General features: G+C 44.3%; 1 protein-coding gene across 1 annotated transcript in view; it reads right to left on the bottom strand.

Moving 5' to 3' along the window:
• LOC134614083 (coagulation factor XI-like) overlaps positions 1–15,136 on the bottom strand; it is a 111,267-nt gene that overhangs the window by 43,251 nt on the left and 52,880 nt on the right. Inside the window, exons 8-10 of the mRNA XM_063457503.1 lie at positions 9,996–10,096; positions 3,065–3,227; positions 776–882 (exon numbers count right to left, since the gene is read on the bottom strand). Of these exons, the coding sequence (XP_063313573.1) occupies positions 776–882; positions 3,065–3,227; positions 9,996–10,096 (371 nt within the window). The remainder of the gene's footprint in view (positions 1–775; positions 883–3,064; positions 3,228–9,995; positions 10,097–15,136) is intronic.

The raw sequence follows: 15,136 nt of genomic DNA, 5'->3' as shown, positions 1-15,136 counted from the left end.
TTGAGGATGTAGTAGAGGTCAGGTTTTAGTGGAGGATGTAGTAGAGGTTAGGTTTTAGTGGATGATGTAGTAGAGGTCAGGTTTTAGTGGATGATGTAGTAGAGGTCAGGTTTTAGTGGCGAATGTAGTAGAGGTCAGGTTTTAGTGGCGAATGTAGTAGAGGTTAGGTTTTAGTGGAGGATGTAGTAGAGGTTAGGTTTAAGTGGATGATGTAGCAAAGGTTAGGTTTCAGTGGAGGATGTAGTAGAGGTCAGGTTTTAGTGGATGATGTAGTAGAGGTCAGGTTTTAGTGGAGGATGTAGTAGAGGTCAGGTTTTAGTGGAGGATGTAGTAGAGGTCAGGTTTTAGTGGAGGATGTAGTAGAGGTCAGGTTTTAGTGGAGGATGTAGTAGAGGTCAGGTTTTAGTGGAGGATGTAGTAGAGGTCAGGTTTTAGTGGAGGATTTAGTAGAGGTCAGGTTTTAGTGGAGGATTTAGTAGAGGTCAGGTTTTAGTGGAGAATGTAGTAGAGGTCAGGTTTTAGTGGAGGATGTAGTAGAGGTCAGGTTTTAGTGGGGGATGTAGTAGAGGTTAGGTTTTAGTGTATGATGTAGTAGAGGTCAGGTTTTAGTTGAGTATGTAGTAGAGGTTAGGTTTTAGTGGATGATGTAGTAGAGGTTGTATTTTTTGGATGATGTAGCAGAGGTTAGTTTTTTTTGGATGATGTAGTAAAGGTTAAGTTTTAAATTACCAATGTTTATGTCATGTCTACGTGATTTTTTTTTTATCACACACACCTTTCTTCATTGAGTTATAATCCATGGAGAAACCGGACACGGCGGTGGGGCGAGCTGTCACCATGGTGGGAATATTTCCAGGGGCATTCTTCAGATAGCAAATACTCCTGCCAGAAGAACAAAGAGAATACATGTGTGTATGTTTAAGGCTAAGATGGGCTTAATAGCAAGCTTGTTTGGACAGAACCACGCTCGCTGTCTACTTTTCTGGATGGAGTTTTATCTTTCATACAACCATGTTCCTCTGACCTGGAATGCCGCTATATTGATGATATATTGATGATATATAATATGTGAATACACGTGATCGGCTGTGCCAGGGAAAAATCAGCACGGGCGTTCATTTCCAGCCTTTTACTCAAGTCAGTCCAACAATTTTTATTTTGCTGTTGTTGCAAAGTTTTAATTAAATTGCAACTCACTGTCTGGTATAGCTTTGCTGGAAAGCAATTTGACTTTGCTTTTAAAAAAAAAAAAAAAAAAAGTTATTTTTTAGGTGTCAGGTCTCACTATATGAGAAAAACAGGACAAATTGTCCCTTTCTGTGTCACATTGGAAAGCAGCAGGATGATGCATTCATTTATAAAGCCTTGTGGTCACACATTGCAGTCAGTCTCTCCATGCATGCAGTCTTGTGGTCACACATTGCAGTCAGTCTCTCAATGCATGCAGTCTTGCGATCTCACATTGCAGTCAGTCTCTCGATGCATGCAGTCTTGCGGTCTCACATTGCAGTCAGTCTCTCGATGCATGCAGTCTTGCACTCTCACATTGCAGTTAGTCTCTCGATGCATGCAGTCTTACACTCTCACATTGCAGTCAGTCTCTCAATGCATGCAGTCTTGCACTCTCACATTGCAGTCAGTCTCTCGATGCATGTAGTCTTGCGGTCTGACATTACAGTCACTCGATGCATGTAGTCTTGCGGTCTCACATTGCAGTCAGTCAGTCTCTCCATGCATGCAGTCTTGTGGTCTCTCAATGCATGTAGTCTTGCGGTCTCTCAATGCATGTAGTCTTGCGGTCTCTCAATGCATGTAGTCTTGCGGTCTCTCAATGCATGTAGTCTTGCGGTCTCACATTGCAGTCAGTCTCACCATGCATGAAGTCTTGTGGTCTCACATTGCAGTCAGTCTCTCCATGCATGTAGTCTTGCGGTCTCACATTGCAGTCAGTCTCTCCATGCATGCAGTCTCGCGGTCTCACATTGCAGTCAATCTCTCAATGCATGCAGTCTTGCGGTCTCACATTGCAGTCAGTCTCTCGATGCATGCAGTCTTGTGGTCTCACATTGCAGTCAGTCTCTCCATGCATGTAGTCTTGCGGTCTCACATTGCAGTCAGTCTCTCCATGCATGCAGTCTCGCGGTCTCACATTGCAGTCAATCTCTCAATGCATGCAGTCTTGCGGTCTCACATTGCAGTCAGTCTCTCGATGCATGCAGTCTTGCGGTCTCACATTGCAGTCAGTCTCTCCATGCATGTAGTCTTGCGGTCTCACATTGCAGTCAGTCTCTCGATGCATGTAGTCTTGCGGTCTCACATTGCAGTCAGTCTCTCGATGCATGCCGTCTTGCGGTCTCACATTGCAGGACTAATTATTATATTTCTAACTGCTGCACATGGGGTGAAAGATTGAGTAAGGGCCCTTGTTGTATTGTGATCTGATATTATTGCAGTCCAGGGAACTGTGTTTTTTATGTAATTTATTTTTCAAAGTTTTAAAACAGACATCAGGCTGTGTGTGAGTGGATTGTCTCTTTACTGACAAAGAGTTTGCTGTTCATGCGGTTCTGGAGTTGGTAAAAAGTACCAGCCATTATAATTTATGGAGGCTAGTAAATGCAATCGCCTGTGGGAGTCATGGGTATACTATGGGAGCAGTGGGTATACTCTGGGTACAGTGGTCAAACAGTGGGAGCAGTGGGTACACTCTGGGTACAGTGGGCACACAGTGGGCACACAGTGGGAACCCTCTTGGTACACTGGTCAAACAGTGGGAGCAGTGGGTACACTCTGGGTACAGTGGGCACACAGTGGGAACCCTCTTGGTACAGTGGGCACCCAGTGGGAGCAGTGGGTACATTCTGTACAGTGGGAGCACTCTGGGTACAGTGGGCACACAGTGGGAGCACTCTGGGCACACAGTGGGAGCAGTGGGTGCACTCTGGGTACAGTGGGCACACAGTGGGAGCAGTGGGTACACTCTTGATACAGTGGGTACACTCTGGGTACAGTGGGCACACAGTGCAAGCAGTGGGCACACAGTGGGAGCAGTGGGCACACCTACTTTCCATTTCCAGTGTCAGTTGGCAGGACTGTGAAGAACTGGCAGAGGGCATGGTTGGTGCAGAGCTGTTGGCATTCATGGCTGCTTTGAACCTCTTCCTCTAACACAGAAACCCCTTCATACTCCAGGTCGGACACCAGGAGGTCCGCACAGCTGAGGAGCCCTGTACAGAAACACAAATAATCAGGGTAAACCACGCAGGGAATGCCGCTAATAACGGACGAGAAATCTAATGAGAATCAAAGGAAGACAGAGGAAAATCAAACAGACAAATATCCTAAACCTTCTAGTACAGAGAAAACCAGTAAATCATAAAATGCGGAACACAACTCTAAACCATGACTCTAAACCATAGGAGGGAGAGTCCCTATTTCTGGCCTAAATCCCTCTGTCCCACTTTTCCATCCTAATGTCCATATTTTCTAAGAGCTCCATATTGTTAGAGTGTCTGAGTGTATCACAGAGCTCCACTGCAATAATACTCCCAGTAATGTGTCTGAGTGTATAACAGAGTGTAGCGGAATGTGCTTTGTCCCAGTACCTTATTTTTACTAAGGGCTGTCCACCCACCCTTTTGTTGCTTTATTTCTTAATATTGTACTGGTTGGTTACTTGTAGAAACAAGTAACAAAATAGTATCGGATATCGTTAGTCTGGTTGTTCGGTAAAAACCCCTGTTCAGCTAGCTATTTTCCACCATATGGTTCGACAAAAAGAACGAACTACCGGACAACTAAGCCACCCAGAAGAGGCACCAACTGACCTTCTAACCTGGTTCACACTCTCTCAATTGCCAACACACGAAATGACTGGGTGTTCCTCTGGGTGGCCGCCAGTCGTGATAGGAACACGTGGCGGCAGCCATCTTAGCATACAAATTACACCAGCTGTGTTTGGTGTTCGAGTGTCTGGAACCCAAATCAGACACTCAACGGCACGAACACCACAGAGACTTCCATTTCCGTGTAAGTTTGTGCAAACTCAGGGGAACAGAGTGGCATTCGGTGAAAATAATCACACTAACGAGAGGAGTTGAACGAACTAAGGCATAAACCAGGTTTCTATGTATTTTCAAGCATTTCAGACTCCTGAACAAAGACCGACCACACAGCCCAAACTCATGGAACTATTCTCGGCTTTCACCTCGTGTGCGGTCAGTAAAACTAAGACCTCCATAAAACTGTCGAACCCCTGAACCGATCTGGATGATTTTTCAGTATGTTGCTCCCCCACATCGAGGCTATCAGGGAATGTATGACATGTTTTTGGGGTATTTCTAGAAAAGTATGAAAAGTGTTCTGTTTGGAGATAATGGAGTTGATACAGTAATTAACTCACAGGGAGCATTCTACACAAACCAGCTTTCCTCTACCTTATGTCGTTTTCATACAAAACCCCATGAACTGAGACTGGATCTTGCCACAACTTCCCTGGAACTAACTGTGGGCCTCTACCTCTAGGCAGACCAATCAGACTTTCCCAGCCATTGCGATCCAAACTTCCGAACGGATCTGGGTGATTTTTTTAAATGTATTGCTCGTCCAGATACAGGCTATCTGAGGATATGACTATTGTGGGGTTTCCGTGTACTTTTGGGGTATAGTTATATCAAGAGGTTACTGTACTGTAAGATAATGTAATTAATGGCTGTGTTGTATCAGTGCCCTCTCAGGTCTGATTGAGAGATGCCCCTGCTGTTAATTTAAAAAAAAAAAACCTTGCATGGGTGTCCCTAGTCCCTTTCCCCTACATGTGAGCTATGAGGCTAGGCTCGTGGCTGCTCAGAAGAGCACTCTCTCCGGTGGATACCTACTTCGGGATATCCACCGGAGAGAGGGACGTGCGCAAGCTGAGGCTTTGAGTCGGTCTCATGGCCGCATGGAAGTCACTTTCGACCAATGGGAGAAGGAGCGCCCATTCAAACTGGGTTTGCGCCATTCTCCTGTTTGGTCGGCACGAGTAAGCGCTGATTGGTCACCGCAGGGAGCGGGCAACCAATCAGAGAAGAAGCGCTTGTTCAAACGGGGTTTCGCACCCTTTTTTCTGATTGGGCGGCGAAATTCCTTATCCCTAATTTTCACACCAGGGCCCGTTGGTTTCTAGTTACGCGTCTGCCTCTAGCCTAATGTCAGTTCCATTAGCTCTGTGGAGAAACCTCCCTGGCTGTCTGACTGCTAGAATGGTGCACATTGACATGGTGGCAGGCTTATGCAATGGATGATCATACAGTTGTGCTCAAAAGTTTGCACACCCTGGCAGAAATTGTGATATTTTGAAAATATGACTGATCATGCAAAAAAAAAAAAGTGATCATAGTCTTTTGGCTTTTTTTTTTTTTTTTTTTTAATCATAACAAATCTCCCAAATGGCCTTGATCACAAGTGTAGATACCCTTGAATGTTTGGCCTTGTTACAGACACACAAGGTGACATACACAGGTTAAAATGGCAATTAAAGGTTAATTTCCCACACCTGTAGCTTTTTAAATTGAAATTAGTGTCTGTGTATAAATAGTCAAATTAGTTTGTAAGCTCTCACGTGGATGCACTGAGCAGGCTAGATACTGAGCCATGTGGAGCAAAAAAGAACTGTCAAAGACCTGCGTAACAAGGCGATTGAACTTTATAAAGATGGAAAAGAATATAAAAAGCTATCCAAAGCCTTGAGATAACCAGTCAGTATTGTTCAGTCATCTATTAAGGAGTGGAAAATTTGGGGATCTCTTGCCAAGTTCACTTAGAACAATAAAGATTTCAGCCACAACTGCCAGGAGAATTGTTTGGGATACAAAGAAAATTCAACAGGTAACCTCAGGAGGAATAAGGACTGCTCTGGAAAAAGACTTGAATACAAAGATACTTGAAAAAGAGCTGCATGGTCGAGTTGCCAGAAAGAAGCCTTTACTGTGCCAATGCCACAAAAAAGCCAAGTTACAATTTGCCCGACAACACCTTGACACAACACTCCAGAACATTCACCTTTTTCTGCTGTAACCACTGAAAGGTCAACTTGGCCTTGTGCTTAATGTCATTGTCATGCTGCAAAGTCCAAGCTACAGTCATCAGCCATCAATTTTCACAAGATTCCCTGTGACTTACAGCTTCTGGCACACTGTAATTTGGAGTGACGAGACCAAAATAGAGCTTTATGGTCACAACCATAAGTGTTATGTTTGGAGAGGGGTCAACAAGGCATATAGTAAAAAGAATACCATCCCCACTGTGAAGCATGGTGGTAGCTCACTGATGTTTTGGGGGTGTGGGAGCTCTAAAGGCACTGGGAATCTTGTGAAAATTGATGGCAAGTTGAATGCAGCATGTTATAAGAAAATACTAGCAAACTATTTGCATTCTTCTGCACGAAGGCTGCACATGGTACACTCTTAGACTTTCCAGCATGACAATGACCCTAAGCACAAGGCCAAGTTGACTCTCCAATGGTTACAGCAGAAAAAGGTGAAGGTTCTGGAGTGGCCATCACAGTCTCCTGACCTTAATATCATCGAGTCACTCTGGGGACATGCAAGACAACCAGAGACTTTGCATGACGAATGGGCACCAAGCATTAATGTCCTCATAGACAACTATTACAAAAGACTGCACACTGTTATTGATGTTAACCCTTTAAAGGGACACTATAGTCACCTGAACAACTTTAGCTTAATGAAGCAGTTTTGGTGTATAGAACATGCCCCTGCAGCCTCACTGCTCAATCCTCTGCCATTTAGGAGTTTAATCCCTTTGTTTATGAACCCTAGTCACACCTCCCTGCATGTGACTTGCACAGCCTTCCATAAACACTTCCTGTAAAGAGAGCCCTATTTAGGCTTTCTTTATTGCAAGTTCTGTTTAATTGACATTTTCTTATCCCCTGCTATGTTAATAGCTTGCTAGACCCTGTAAGAGCCTCCTGTATGTGATTAAAGTTCAATTTAGAGATTGAGATACAATTATTTAAGGTAAATTACATCTGTTTGAAAGTGAAACCAGTTTTTTTTTTCATGCAGACTCTGTCAATCATAGCCAGGGGAGGTGTGGCTAGGGCTGCATAAACAGAAACAAAGTGATTTAACTCCTAAATGACAGTGAATTGAGCAGTGAAATTGCAGGGGAATGATCTATACACTAAAACTGCTTTATTTAGCTAAAGTAATTTAGGTGACTATAGTGTTCCTTTAAGGACACATGACGGATATATTCCGTCATGATTCCCTTTTATTCCAGAAGTTGTGTCCTTAAGTAGTTAAAGGGGGCAATACACAGTATTACGAACTAAGGGTAGGTAGACTTTTGAACAGGGGTCGTTAAATTGTTTTCTTTGTTGCCATGTTATGTTTTATGAGTGTGCCATTCTGTTATAACCTACAGTTGAATATAATTCCCATAAGAAATAGAAGAAATGTGTTTTGCCTGCTCACTCGTGTTTTCTTTAAAAAATGGTTCGTATATTACCAATTCTCCAAGGGTATGCAGAATTTGAGCACAACTATATACTGTAATTAAACCCTCATTATTTATTGCCTAGGTGAAGTGTTGTGTTTTGAGGTGTGTAACGGCTACCCAGGTAGAGAGAGGGTATCTGCCGTTGGAGACGTCCTTTTCCCTGCAAGCTGCTGTGGAGAAGTAAAGCTGGTGTAATCCCATCCACGATATCCAGAGAGAGAGAGTCAGGTTCAGCTGAAAAAGAGCAGAGTAATATTCCCAAATAATCCCCTACCAAGAACGAGACAAGGCTACGTTTTGAAGGGTCAAGAAGAACTGAGGACTGGAATACCCAGCCTGCTTTTTATTAGGATTCAGTACAGAAAGAACACACCCAGGGGGAGGCATAAAATCACCAATCCTGTACAGGGTACCACCCACACATCCCCTCCCCTCAGATAACCAGTTAACATAATTAAAACATATATTATTTTATCCCAGTTCTGGATGTACCCCCAAAACTATCGCTTGATAGCTCTCATTCAGGGGAACAATATATCCAAAAATCAGTCAATTCGGACAAATGGTTCGGGAGTTATGAGTCTTTGAAAGTTCGGCCCTCGTTCGTACGACGAAAAGGGATGAAATTCGTGCCATCCAGTCGAATCTTGGTGGTCGCTAGAATCCCCATACTTGATTAAGTCTTTCTACCGAACGGCAAGGCGTTCGGTAGTTCTGGCATGAATCCCTGATGTTATGGAGGTCCCAGCGGTGTTCGCCTGGTAGCGTAGCCGATTTTAGTTCCAGACGGTTGCTGGCAAACACCGCTGTTCGTGTACAAGATGGCCGCAAACACGTGTAAAAGTCCCGAAATGGCGGCCATCTATACTTTACACAGTGGTTTCACGTAAACCATGCGAACGGAGGAAAATGAAACGAATAGAGGATTAAACTGTAATTCCCTTGCTTGCTTCACAGCCACCAGGGACTTGTAAGGATCTGTTACAAGGTGTAAAAAACTATTACATTCTGTGAAACTTGAAATCACTGTTTAGTGAATGAGCGCATGCGCTGGATCTTGTATGTTGTAAAATTGGCCCCAACAGCACCCTATAATGTATCCATGTTCAGGTGAGTGCAGCCCTTTTGTTTTCATATGACTGTCATCGTCTGATGGTTGATATCTGACTGACTGTTACTGTCAGCGTCTGCCTGTTAGTGAATAAATGTTCGCGAATGACTGACTCATAGGAGCTCAAAATCAAACAATAAACGGTTTATCAGTGTGGCGGACCCTGGGTAACCCGGCTGGTCACCTCCGCTATTAATAAATGAACAGACCCATTTCACTCCCAGTATCTGGACGACATATAGTTCCAGGGGTATAACAACAACTTTATTGGCCACATGCGGCTTTATACTTTCCCCATGCAAGGGGCGGAACACACAGGAAGACAATGTCCCCTCCCAGGGTCCTCCCCTGCCAGGGGGTCTTATAACGGAACTGGAACCCAAGTCCCGTTGTCCCCTGTTCTCGCCACTCAGTGTCCCCTCCCAGGGCCCTCCCTCTCCCAGGGTTCTTCTTCCCAGAAGTCTCGGTTTCTGGGGGGTCGTAGCGCGAGAAACTTCCCGCCTCTTTACCTTACAGCGACAGAGAGCCCGCTAACCTCTGTTATTGTCCCCACAGGATGTTCCCACCAATCTCAGGGACCCCCAGAACAGTAATCGCTATGAACAGTCTTTGTTCACGGGGTCCCTGTGTGAAGCCCGTTCATCTGTATGAATGGCGGCCACCCAGAGCAGCACTCATTAATTACTTCCCTTGCAGTTTCACACTATGTTGCGAGATGCCAACGTTTCAATTGATTGGTGTGAACATTCTAATGGGTGCTGGGGAGGTCCTCGCTCGGGAGCCGAACGAGGTGGGAAGCAGTCCGCGAATGCTCCCCCTGGATGGCGTTAGTCTAACGAACGGGCAGCTACCCAGGGTCGGCACATGCCAAAGCTTCCCTTGCGGTTTGAGGTTTTGACACCTCATTACGAGGTGTGAACATTCTAAAACCACATTCTAAATGAGATTTCGTGGTGGTCCCCGTTCGGGAGGTGAATGGAGTCTTGTTCGTGGCGGTACTCCCAAACAGGGAGCAGGCAATTCTACAGTTCTACAAAACACAAGGAACAAAACACAGGGTCAAGCTAGGGGAAACACACAAAAGGGATGTCAGTACAGTAACACACATTGCAGGGTAAGCGGGGCAATTCACAGTTTAGCGGGGGTTCCGCTAAAACCAGTACTTTAAACTCTAGATTACCATTATTATTTATAATATATCATTACTATAAACATTGTATCAAGATTTGTTACTTAAGATTAATTCCATATGTTTGTAATTTTCAGTTTATAATCAACATGGAAGAGGGTATATATGACTGCAAACTATTTACAAATTTTTAAATTAGACCTTCTCTGGTTTTTCCTTTGCTGACACTGATTCACCCTTCACCATTACCTTTTTCGGAAGACTGATTGTTGAATCCAGAGTATTGACTAATAACTGATGTCACATTATCCGGGAGTCCAGAGTCAGATTGTTTGAGGTAACACATACACCTACAGGAGAAAAAACAAACTGAAACCAACAGAGAAACCTACCAATGAGGCCAATGATTTGCCATAACAGGGGACATCTTTCTTAAGCGGCCTAGTCACTAGTTTTAACAAGTACTGGCCTTCTGCCCTCTCCCATGGACATTGGGTTAGGCTACATTGCAATAATGGCGGGTAGACAGTGACATGGGGCAGCATACTAATACGGAGGGAACATGCTAGTGTGCCCACCCATTAGTGGTCATTGTGAGCTATTTAATAAATAATATGTCCCATTGCCAATCCCCTCCCCACCCATAACCTAAATATAGTAAAATAGCCCCCACACCCATCCGTAGGCTAAGTATAGTAGATTAGCCCAACATGCCTATCTGTAGGCTAAATATAGTAGAATAGCCCCCCACACTCACCCATAGTGTGAATAAAGGTAGGCAGACATTGTAATAGAGCAGCAGGGAATGCTAGCAGAATGATTGGTTGTATAGGGAGAGGTATTAGCAGTAGAAAGAGGGAAGTGCTCATGCCATTGTACAGAACACTGGTGAGACCTCACTTGGAGTACTGTACACAGTACTGGAGACCCTATCTTCAGAAGGATATTGATACCTTAGAGAGAGTTCAGAGAAGGGCTACTAAACTGGTTCATGGATTGCAGGATAAAACTTACCAGGAAAGGTTAAAGGATCTTAACATGTATAGCTTGGAGGAAAGACGAGACAGGGGAGATATGATAGAAACATTTAAATACATAAAGGGAATCAACACAGTAAAGGAGGAGACTATATTTAAAAGAAGAAAAACTACCACAACAAGAGGATATAGTCTTAAATTAGAGGGACAAAGGTTTAAAAATAATACCAGCAAGTATTACTTTACTGAGAGGGTAGTGGATGCATGGAATAGCCTTCCATCTGAAGTGGTAGAGGTTAACACAGTAAAGGAGTTTAAGCATGCGTGGGATAGGCATAAGGCTATCCTAACTATAAGATAAGGCCAGGGACTAATGAAAGTATTTAGAAAACTGGGCAGACTAGATGGGCCGAATGGTTCTTATCTGCCGTCACATTCTATATTTCTATGAATATAGTAGAATAGCCCCTCCCGCAGGCTTAATATAGTAGAATAATGTTACAAACCTCAGGTACTTCATGAAGTATGTTTGCTCACACACTCCCGAAATGCTAGGGACTTAGTGATTATAGCCCGTTCGCATAGTACGCTGATTCGTATGTTCCCGAAATCCAAGCTGTTTGTGAGAATAGATCAAGCGATTGGTCATTCACATACCCAAACATCAGTCGAGACTTGATGAAGGGTACAACAGGAATGTTTTATTATGGCCAGGAGGCCCACTTATATATACAGACCCTCAGCATGGGGTCTCAAGCAAAGACATAGAAGAACACGCCCAAGACACTACCAGGCGTCTGTGTCAGGGAGATAATTTAGTGTAATTTACTTAAACTAATTATCTCCCAGGCACTAGAGGTACAAGTCATAAAACATAAAATACTCCGAAATACATATAACACAACAGGAACCTCCACAAATATTAAATGCCCGCATAGCCTAGAGCTGAGCACCCAAGTTGTCCATACAGCACTCAGATTACACAAATACAGCCGAATCGTCACCAGGGTAAAGTTTTGACCGACCGCACACGTGGTGTCTGCCCAAATTAGTTCCAGAAAAAAAAGTGGAAGTGTCAGTCACTTTAGGGAGTTCCATGCGAACAAACAGACGAACAGTTCCCCTGGCTCATAGTAAGCAATTGTTCGTGCGAACAATCCTACCGAATAGCGCTCTTCTGTCTTGTTGTGGAAAGAAGCAGGCATTCGCATAAAATCGCAGGTGTTTGCGAGGTCGAGTGGCTGACTTATAGTTCCAGACACTCGATGACCAAGTCCCGCTGCCTGCGTTCGTGCCACAAGATGGCACGTGTCATTTGGTTATACGAACTGTGGCCACACAGAGAGCGCACTTAAAGAAGCATGTGACGAAGTTCCCTTCGACACTTGTTCTTGGAGAGGACTAATGGCTAGCCTTTTGCCCTGTGATTATGGCCCCTGTGACTTATTGGATTTTAAAACAATTTTTCTGCCCCTTTAAATCCATGGGAACATGTGCCTCTTCCCCTCCCCCTTTTTCCTGTCCATTGTTCTCCAGCAGGGCGTTGTCCCAGGGACACTGCCAGACCAGTTGAAACTGGCTGCTTTGTCCCTCCTCAATCTCTCATCAGCCCTTGCTATTTTGTTTTCTTTTCTTTTTTGTATTCTTAAAAAAAAAAAATCAGAGCACTGTAGAGTCAGGTACACAAACATGTATTCATGACCCTATAGGGTTAAAACCACCATCAAGCCACCCTGGCCCCCTCTTGCCTCCCTAAATATAGTAAAATCGTACTTTTATTCAAGCCTGAAGCTGCTGGCTTTGTCCCTGTTTACATTTCACCTGCCCACTGCCTGCTGACATTAGCAGAGGTAGTAGCCTGAGCTGAGACTGACAAGGAGGCAGATCAGGGCCAGAGCCAGCATGATTCAAACACAGCCCTGGCCAATCAGCATCTCCTCATAGAGATGAACTGAATCAATGAATCTCTATGAGGAAAGTTCAGTGTCTGCATGCAGAGGGAGGAGATACTGAATGTTTGGATGCATTTTAGGCAGCCATGACCCAGGAAGGATCTCTAACAGCCATCTGAGGAGTGGCCAGTGAAGTTATCACTAGGCTGTAATGTAAACACTGCATTTTCTCTGAAAAGACGGGATTTGCAGCAAAAAGCCTGAAGGTAATGATTCTACTCACCAGAACAAATTCAATAAGCTGTAGTTGTTCTGGTGACTATAGTGTCCCTTTAACTTTGTGAATTATTTGAAGTTCATGAGCCAAGATCCATCTACCAAACACCAGGAAAGTAACTGGGCAAATAAAAGACCTTGTTTTTGTCATAAATAGCCCACACCCACCCATAGGATGAATGTAGTAGAATAGGGGTGGACATGGAAAGTTGCTACCACCCTACCCATGGGCATCAGGTGTGGGGTATTAATACAATAAAAGGGGTGGACATCCCCTTAAATTAACATTCTTCCCAAGGTAGCCCCTAACGCTCCCAATTAAATTGTCCCTACATAATCCTCTCAGACAGGTGAGGCAAAGCCAGAGGTCAAGGAGTACAGAATAGAGATAAAACGATAAGACAAGCCAAGGTCAAAGGGTATCGGAACAGATATAAACGCCAAGAATACAACACACTCTCGGTAAGAGAAACTCAGACAGGAACCAGGTAAAGCAGAACAGAAGAAGGAATACATAGGTAAACATTCAACGCGATTGGCCAGTGTCACTCCTGTACTACTAGCATGAGTGGGCGTGGACGAGCAGTATCATGCATCAAGTTTGATGCCAGAATGACACAGCGTCAATATCAGATGGACACAGTATGTTAAAAGAGGAAACCGTGTCCACAGGTAACCAGACATTATGGCTCCCCATATTACCAGTTTTATCATGACTAGCTAAAGCAAGTGCTGACAAGGCGAGGAGAATGGAGGTCAGATACATCTATCCAGGAACCTTGCTCAGGTCTAAATATTACAACTTCCCACAAGACATTTGGGAATCAATAACATCCTGCACTTCCTGACCGTCTACCAATGACTGATATGGCTTAGGTATATAGCCTAATGGTTTATTGATTACAAGTAAACAAAAGAGAATGGAAAAGAATAGGAAGTCTCAGACTGCGCAAGGTCAAGGGCAGACAAAACAGGATTAATGCACCGAACCACCTTGTAGTGGAGCTGCAATAATAAATCCAATATCTCCACTGGTGTTCTGTAAAGCATGAAGAAAGCACAGTTCAGCAGAATAATCCCAATCCCCCAGTAAGTGGCAGACACACAGTTCTGGGAGTCAACTGTTTTAATGGGAGCCACACACTGCCTTTTATGTGTGACCTCATGCAAGGGGTCTCATGTAACATATTCCAGGGGCATTTCCCCACTAGACCCGAGAGGGGACGGTTACAAAATACGCCCATAATTAGATCAACTCTCCGGTCCTGGACATACATAACGAAAACACCCCAAAACACACACTTTACAATTAGGTCCCCTCTCAAGTCCTAAATCCCTGGATAGCCTGGATCTGAGCGCCCAACATATCCCGAAAGCACTCCCGAAAGATCCCACAAACCTAGCTGAAATGCCACCGTGTAATAGTTTAGACCGACCGCACATGAGGCGCCTGCCCAAAAGAGTTCCACGAATTCAAGCTGGGAAGTTGGTCTCTTTTGGGAGTACAAAACATGACAAAATAACAAATACAACTCTTCATATGTAAGCTGGTTATGTGTCCTCGTTCGGGACTCAGATCCCACCGAACGCCACTCTTGGAACCGTAGTGGAAGTGGAAATCTCAGCGGTATTTGCGCCATAGAGTGTCCGATTATAGTTCCATACACTCGACGACCAAATACCGCTGTGCGTGTGCTCAGTTAAAGATGGCCGCCGATGTATTCGGCCATACGAACAACGACCACCCAGCCGACCGTTTAGAATGTTGTGGTTTCGAAGTGTTAAGGAGGTCAAAAGGGTCAATTGGCAACACACGACTTCCCCTGGGTGATCTAACTGTTCTGGAGTTTGTTCGGTATACGAACACCACAATTATAGTCGGTTCGGTGGACTGCAATTACCGAACCAGCTAAGTATACAATCCAAAAGAAGGGTAAATAATCCAAGTAGGTGGCTGGTTCTGCTACACACCTTAAGTGGACCTTTGAACCACAGAGCCAATTTCATAGAATTTTCCTAGTAGGCAGCCAAACCCTATGCCCGTCCGATACGTGGGAGCTGCATGTTGATATATGTCACCCTGTATCTTGTGAACGGAACTAGCTTTTACATTAAATTGGAGGATCCACAACTCGCCCAAGGAAACCAATTGTGCTACCTATGGTAGTGAGCTCCGTAAATATTGCTCTGCACATGGATTTGCATGTTCAGAAACTCTACTTTATTTTCTTTTAGTGGATTTTGA

Source organism: Pelobates fuscus, chromosome 6 (genome assembly GCF_036172605.1).
Source record: "Pelobates fuscus isolate aPelFus1 chromosome 6, aPelFus1.pri, whole genome shotgun sequence".
Lineage (NCBI taxonomy): Eukaryota > Metazoa > Chordata > Amphibia > Anura > Pelobatidae > Pelobates > Pelobates fuscus.
The sequence above is the reverse complement of the archived record's forward strand: the minus strand, read 5'-3'. Positions and strand labels throughout refer to the sequence as shown.